At 29.7% G+C, this 9014-nt stretch overlaps 1 protein-coding gene across 1 annotated transcript; it reads left to right on the forward strand.

The window, feature by feature from the left end:
- The first annotated feature begins 660 nt into the window (after positions 1-660).
- Positions 661-6418, forward strand: LOC113400836 (uncharacterized). Its single transcript, XM_026640541.2, has 8 exons — positions 661-680; positions 1124-1376; positions 3551-3664; positions 3758-4176; positions 4840-4942; positions 5341-5436; positions 5706-5861; positions 6365-6418. Exons 1-8 carry the CDS (start codon positions 661-663, stop codon positions 6416-6418), a joined length of 1215 nt encoding a protein of 404 aa, XP_026496326.2.
- Positions 6419-9014: the final 2596 nt, after the last annotated feature.

Consider the following 9014-nt stretch of genomic DNA (forward strand, 5'->3'; position numbering starts at 1 on the left):
AAGCTTGATTTTTAAACTTAAAGTTATAAATATATTAAAATTAAATGAAACGAAAAGATTTTAATTACTGTGTTAAGTGTTATCAAATTTGAAATCCATTTTATAAAAATCTGCAAAAGCGTTGTAAAAGCTGTATGAATTTTAATTTTATTGAACTGTAACAGACTGAACACTGAGATTGACTGACAGAACCGTAACGATGAAATTAAGTATTACGGTTTCTAAAATTATTACATGAAATGTGTTTTTCATATGTTAAGATAATAAAACCAATACTGTAAGACGATTGAAAGGAAATAAATGAAACCAATGACGTTATACAAAAATATACAAAGTTAATTTCATATTGAGAATGTTTTAAGAATATTATTAAATGTAAATTATCTTAGGCCTTGCACATAGCAATAAAAACATTATTTTCTTCAATTTATGCATGTAAAACCGTCACAATTATAACACAGTACCCTGAAAAAAAAAAACAATAATTGATAGCACTTAAATTAATAGCACACTTGTGCGATGCGCACTCGTTACTGTGTATCCAATTAGACACAATATAAAACGAACGTACTGATCTATTCGTTTCATTAAAAATATTACAGTTTTGTAACTCAATAATTTCAAAATATATTACAATTTTAATACATTAAAAACGCAATAATGGGTGTCGAATATTATTTGTAAGTATGAATACTCAATAAAAAAAAATATAAATGTATTAAAATTAATTGATCGAAAAACCATTTTAATTGTAATTTCTTCAGATTGCAAAATCTTTAAATAAATAAATGTTCATATTTAATTATTTATAAATAAATATACCATATTTTTAACATACTAGTTTATATGATTATTTGTTTGGGGTGAGTTGAAATCACCAATTCGCATTATCACAGTGCTAATTGATATTGAACTTTCAACAATTTTCAACATGATATCTAAATAATAATTATATTACTTAAAATATTTAACTCATGTTTTTCAAATGACCAAATATCGTGAACGGCGACCAACCTTAATGTCCAGTCCTCTGTTGTGACGTTCTTCTTTAATCCGACGTTGAGGAATCAGGCAATGAAACCACTCTTTAAAAACAAACTTACAAATATTTCATATATTTCAGACAGCCGCCAGTCAATCAATTATTTTATCGTTATATGGCTAACTTGATGAGTTTCTTTAGCGTCGGAGATCGGGCAGCGTGGGGTTACAAGAAAGTGACCGCGGTCCAGGTTATTAATAGTACGATTATGTATATATTTGGACCAGTTTGCGTCGTCTCTCAAATAGCATACTTTTATTTTAATTATTCCGAATTGAATTTCGATATATTGGGAATCATGTTTTCTGTTTTTCCCGCAACGTGTTTAGCTAATGTGAGTATTGTACACTTTTTACAACTTTTTTTACTATAACAAGCTTTGTAAAAGCTCGTTATAGTAAAAAAATATTTAATTTTTACTTAATAGTACTTTTAAGAATTTTTTTACATACTTTTATTTATTCGTACTGATAATCAAAATACATCAAAATATTTATATTAGTTTCTTAATTATTATATTACACTTCCAGTTCTGTAGTTCAAATTATTCGTCACATAGTTGTAATACTCATAGAAATGAATACAATCCAATATTTTACTTTATTGCACTAATTGTTTATACTATGAAAATTTGACAAGTACTTTCGCAAATATTATACGATGTTTATAAAAACACAAATATAGACGTAAGATAGAAGATATACATATATGACGAGCAATGAATTAAATAAATATATCTTAGCAATGAGTTATTATCAATATTTCCATACGTATAGATCGTCATAATGGTTTACTGATGTAATTTATTTGACGGATCTTTTAATTTCCATCTTTAGGAATAGAATTTGATCTATTGAATTTAATAAATTTTGTTGTACCTACATATTTTTATTAAGAGATAGCATCACAATTTATGTTTGAGGATTTTTTATCGTTAAATATCTATCTTTATAAGAATTCGTAGATTTCAGACGACATTTTCATTGTTTCGGAGTATGAAGGAGTGTTATTTGCCTTCGTGAAAACCGAATCTAATTAAAATTTGCTCTTAATTGGTATAGATGTCGGACCAAGTCGGTAAAGATGTGAGGACCCATATAAAACACATCAAAAATAAGACCGATTTGATAAACTTCTTCGGATAATAGGTCAAAAATTCTGATTGCAGAGATATTCAAATTCTGATTGCAAAAAATTCTCTTGCATTACTAGAAAATAAATAAATATATTATTAGACTAAAGTTGATAATAGCTTGTGTTCAGACTTAAAATAATGGTTTAATCAAACACTTTTATACTGACGAATTAAAAAAAAAACCGTGACGATGTATATTGTTAAGCTTCATTTGTTAATTATATTTTATTACTTTTTTTTATAATTCTTATTTTGTATACGCTTATTGATATATGTCATGTACTTTAATAATATTTATAATAACAATAATTTTGTTTCTTACATAATATTCTTTAATTTTATAAATCAGTGTCAAATAGTAAAAATTAAAGTTTTTATTTCGAGACTCTACACATTCGATATTTCATTTTGTTGAAAATATTTTATGAATACTACGATGAAATGTTGGAAGCTTAAATTGCGTCATACGAGTAACCAAATTGTAAATTATTATTTAAGTCTTAAACTTCTTGGTCCATATGTTCCATTAGGTTATAAGGTATGAAAAAAGAGGTTCAACATCTTCGAACCAAATACACCTGTGTCTCTAAACGAAGCAAAAGCGAATTATCTATAAAGCTACGACCACATCTGTGTAATCGAGGGCTACGAACTCTCTTTGTAGTTTTCTCACTCAGCCGCATAAGTACGGTTGCATCTGTACAAATGATTGCTTGTTATATTCGTTTACTCTTCGAGCGCATCCATTCCATCTCTAACTATTTTAATTGCATAACGCCGCTATTTTTTTTAATGCAATTTGTAAAATTAGGTACGTTTCGATGTTTTTAGCTTTAATATATAATATTATCGGTTAAATTATCGGTTAATATCTGGTAATATGATTAATGATGAAAACGAGAATAAGTCCTTCATAACTCTGCTGTATCTATATATTATATCTAGCGTATAATAATAGCAAATTGATTTGCCAATATCACATTATTAATATATCTTATACGTTTAATATATCAAATATCTGGTAGCTTAAAATAATAAAGCCCTTGAATTATATTTGTTCAAATAATAATTTATGAATATACATATGCTACTGTAATTTATTTATGAAATACAAATGTTATAATTAACTTATTGCGTTTTAGGATTATGTATCTTGTAGTAGCTAGGATTCATTTTATAAAGAATGTTTGGAAGATTTTCATCTACGTTTGAGCATTTAACTGTAGCAGTAATATAAATAATATGAATATTACTTTCATTTGTTTATTTATAAATAACTAAATGTTTATTAATTGCTGCTTGATTGAAATAAACAGCAAAATAAATTATTTTAAACTAACGAATTCATGGCATTATTATTTATTTTGTTTCAGGTGAACATATATTCATCTAGATTCAAAAGTTACAAGAATCTTTCTTTGAATTTCTTACAAAAAATTCATTTATATAATATTTATAAGGAGAGTAAAGATGAGTTTGTTAAGAAAGTAAGAATTTTTTTTTATTGAAAACACAGCGTCAGTCTGTTTTGTTTTCAGTGTTTTTTTATATTTAACAGAATAGTACACACTTTTTTACAGAGACTGGTTTCTATGGAACGAATGACGCGATGGACTTCATATTATTTAATGTTTTTCTTCATCACCAACTGGTTAGGATGGATTACAATAACTGCCGTGAACAATTATAATAACAGAGAATTGGTTTTAAACCATACAGTGAGACTTCAAACGTGCCTATTTATATGGATGCCTTTTGATTACAGTTATGATTACCGTTCTTGGTTTGTTCTTCATTTAATAAACTGTTATACAGTTCTGGCTGGAGTATCGTCTATGATGGTATTTCAAAGCGTAAACTATATGATTGTTTATAATATAATCGGTCATATCCATGTCTTAAAGAAATCATTCAAGACGGATTTTACCCATAACTTGAGTGATCATGACGTACGTAAGAAACTCAGTAAAATTGTGGAATACCATACATTTATAAATAAGTAAGTTTTATTTTATTATCTAAAACTATTCCCACACCATTTCTCTTGCCATCACTTCCACAATGGAATAACGTATATCCTTCTCCTATTTCCCTTGCACCCTTCCACTTTGCATCTGCTAGCTCTCTTACTCTTTCAGACATCGTTCCTACATTCCAACTCGCACAACTCAATCTTACCTCTCGCACACTTCGAGCTCGCTTCTTACGTCTCATCCGCCCGTTCCGGTGCGACCACCCTTTATCCATTTCCCACAGGAGCCGGGTTGCCCCTGTGTCCATTCTGCTAAGGGTTTTGGCTTAAATTTTACAGTCGGCCGCCTGCCTGACACCAACCCTCAGTGGTAATGCTGTCGTGGTGGTTTACCCGTGACCGCGCAGGTAGCCCAAAGTGCAGGTGATATACACTGGGCCTTAAATACCCTTAGTCGCCTCTTACGACACCCACGGGTAGAGTTGGAGAGGTCCTATTTTTATCCGGGACAATCACGGATAATACAAAAATAAGAATTATTTTATACATTATGTATATTATTATATTTTGTAATATAAACGTTAAGAAATACAGTCGAACTGCCAACCTCATTATATTTTTATGTAGCCTAAAATACAGGTTGTTGTGAAATCTTCGTTGACTACGACAAATAACTTGATATTTTCACAGAGTTTTCAAGGAAGCAGAAAATGCATTTGGATTTAATGTTGCTGCCAACTATCTGCAAAACTTATTTGGCAATAGCGTGGTACTTTATCAATTAATATACGGGGTAAGTTTTAAAGATGCAATCTAAAGTGTTCATAATTGTTCAAAATTACTTTGAATAAGGATATATTATATAACAAAAGAAGATTAATTATGATATTGATATTATGCTATATTTCGTAAATTCTAAGAAGTTTTAATTTCCAAAATTATAGTCTCAGATTCGAATTGTTTTAATCCTAATAATTAGTATGATGAGAATAATCTTATTTTAAAAGGAAAGGCTAATGGTTTCAAGGTCTTCTTTTGTAATTTATTGGCTATTAATCTTCATAATTTTGAATATTATAATTGTATTAATCATTACAAGTTTCACTGATATTCAAATGATCACTGTGTTAGCAATCTATACTTTTAGATTTTGATTTATATTTTAATTATTTATTGAAACATTATTTTTAGGGGAGAGAGAACATGGTGTTGTACGTGACAATGATTATGGCATATACGGGGGGACCGATTTTGATGTCGTTCGTTCTTGAGGAAATACGAAGACAGGTAATGTATCTTTATTCAAACATTATTCATTGTGCTCATGATAATTCTTTCGATGTTAAAACGTGCGTTATTATTTCGCATCGGTATTTTGTGCTGGAAGTTTTTCTGTCGATCCATGTCTATTTTAAACTTCAAGCGCAAAGCGTCCAATATTTGCAAAATAGGTGTTTTGTAAACATAAACGCACGCGTTCATGTAAACGAACGATCGGTATTTTTTTACTTTTTTATAATAATTGGAGTTTATGGAGCAGAACACATATTTTTCAGACACATGACTTACCAGACGTGGTATACAGCATACCATGGGAGAAAATGTCAGTAGCGAATCGAAAAACGGTACTGCTTATTCTGCAAAGAACACAGATTTTGATGGATTTTAAAGCACTCGGAGGCTTCAAAGCAGGTGTCGGCCCTATGATATCAGTCAGTAACATTACTGTTATTAAGTATAGCATATATATATATATATATATATATATAAGTTAAATGTTATGTTATGAGCCGAGATGGCCCAGTGGTTAGAACGCGTGCATCTTAACCGATGATTTCGGGTTCAAACCCAAGTAGGCACCACTGAATTTTCATGTGCTTAATTTGTGTTTATAATTCATCTCGTGCTCGGCGGTGAAGGAAAACATCGTGAGGAAACCTGCATGTGTCTAATTTCAACGAAATTCTGCCACATGTGTATTCCACCAATCCGCATTGGAGCAGCGTGGTGGAATATGCTCCATACCTTCTCCTCAACGGGAGAGGAGGCCTTAGCCTAGCAGTGGGAAATTTACAGGCTGATTATGTATATGTTCAGTGTTGATGATAATAAACTTAAGTATATGTGCACTAAAAGTCGTTGATTTGCTGAAAATTGTCGCTAAAAACATTGGTTATAATTTGTTTTATTTAATTTGAAAATATTTATATTTCAGATACTTAAAACAACATTTTCATATTACGTGATGCTAGAAACAACAATATCATAGATTATATACGATGCAGGCCGCGAGCACATTGCTGAAAGAGCAAATAATTAATCGTTTAAATACAAATACTCTTATAGTAAATAATATACTCAGAATCACACACTTTAAATCACATTTTTATTGCACAGAGTCTTGAAATTATCATAGATATATAAATTAATACATTAAATAAATAAACATTGTTTCTTCAGCTCGTGGTTTTATTTATGAAACGAGGTGTTTTTTTCACCGCCTCTCTGTTTTTTAAGAATTTTGAAAATCTTAGACGTAGTCCTGCTCTAAAGCTAATACATACATAGTTGTTCTTGATAGTTTTTGGTCAAAATCATTATTGAATAGAATATGCCTACCCATCCTCAAAGACTGTCTCTCTGAGCAAGAGATATTATCATAAGTATGTAAGCGTAAAAACATGCGAGCTCTCTCTTCTCGTAATCCTATAGTCCGACGATATGGCAATCCGATCGTCAGTCAGTCGCAGGACAAACAATTTAAAAGGCTTTCAAAGGCACGGGAGTATAATACTGGCTATATTCTAACTTCGAGTTGCTACTGAGGATGAAAATAAAACGAAGCGTTGCAGTTAAATGTATTTATTTAATATAGAAAGTATGTGAAAGTATTGATGCGATTTCCGTTTTTTAAAATATCTCGATTATATTTACCTATTTATGATTATTATTATCAATGAGAGATACAAAATGAAAAATATTGAATGTCGCCATAGACTTTTAAGTATAAATTATTTAATACTTATAAAAAAAATTTTTTTTTTTTTTTATTTGTTTGAACTAATTTCGGGGATTACATTTTCTGTGGGTACAAAAAACTAATAAACATTATTAAATGGAATAAATAATTGCTAATGCTAATAATACAATGCGTATAAAATTTTACATGATATTTTAGAATGTTTATACAAAACACACATACAATTTATTTTATTTTAATTTCGTCATATTACAATAAAACGTAAACGGTGGATTTTAATAAATTGTAATTTGCATTGATATAAGCAGCTTAGCCAATAGTCATTATAAGCTGCATACTGCGTTAACCCAAATTATAATTTATAAAATCTAAAACTAAACTAAATAATAATATTGTATAATTAATAATAATAATCTATACAATTTTAAATAAAAACTTTATAGGTTAAAATGTTTATATAAATTTATTATATTTGTATGAATCACGCGCTAACTACTGGACAGATTTTAATGAAACTTATCATAGACATTTTTTTAGTCTAGAACATCCACTCAAAATTCTCGTTAAATCTGAAAGTACCAATTATTTATTAATCATGAAATAAAAAAATATATTCTATTTTGCACACATTTATAAACATAATACAAATTAAAGAAATGTTATTGCTCCATTCTCCTAAAATATCTAGACTACATATAATAAAATTGGAGTGTCTGCGTGTCTTATTAAAATAATAGCTCTTTACTAAATGCATATGTATGTATGCACGGTACATATACCAAAATCATTTTTTTTACAATTTTTGCTTGTCTGTCTGTTTGTTCCGGTTAATCTCTGGAACGGCTGGACCGATTTTGACCGGACTTTTACTGGCTGATATCTGATGTAATAAGAAGCAGGCTACTTTTATTTTAGAATTATATATAAAATAATTATAAAGTCACGCTGCAGTGTCCAAATACTATCCAGTACCGTGTGCAGCCCTCGCGCATGCTACCACTCCGTCACATCGGGTGCCTCCCACCAACGACTAAATATCACAAAAGCCGCCTAATACAGAATTAATAAGTTATAGTAAAATCTCAGAACTGAAGAATAATGATTTTGTTAAATCAAACGCGTACAAAGTCGCGGGCATAACTAGTTTGTAATATAATTGTAATTGTCAATAGTGGAAAAAAAAAATGTTACGTTTAGTCCTAATTACGTCTTCCTGGTCGATATCAGTCGCGGCAGCCATTTAAATTACAAGTGACTGGCCAACTGCGCGCATCTTATAGCAAACACAAACGAAATCTTTATTCGGGATGAGACTACTAATCCGATAGGATCGAAAATAATTTATGCTTTCCAAGGAATACACTGCCAATAGCCCATAGCTCATAGCCAAAATCCAGACTAGTACTTAGAATTTCTTTACAGAAAAAATCAATAAAGTTTGAGGACTACGGCTTTATACGCTAGCCGCTTGTGTAAATATATAAAAACTCTTCTATAACTTATACAATAGATCTCGTTATTAGAATGGGAAAAGAACATTTAAATTTAACCTTTTCTTCGTGAAACTTGGATCAAAAGTGCTTTCTACAGATTATTTTGGTTCGTGGCGTGAAGTGTATTCTCTATCTTTCGAAACGGTCAAACAAAAACATTATAAAAATACAAATACTGAAATAATATTTTTAAGGTAAGTGCTTTCAACTATAAATTTACGAGTATATTACTGCCTTATTCAATTTAATATTGCGTTTCTAATGTATCGAAGCTACATTGTATATTTTTAAAGCGCCCTTAACTTGCAACTATTATTTTATTGAGATAAATATAAAAGGTTAAATAGACATACGAATCTATAGTAATTATTTAATATAAATATTATTTGAGG

This window comes from Vanessa tameamea, chromosome 10 (genome assembly GCF_037043105.1).
Source record: "Vanessa tameamea isolate UH-Manoa-2023 chromosome 10, ilVanTame1 primary haplotype, whole genome shotgun sequence".
NCBI classification, from domain to species: domain Eukaryota; kingdom Metazoa; phylum Arthropoda; class Insecta; order Lepidoptera; family Nymphalidae; genus Vanessa; species Vanessa tameamea.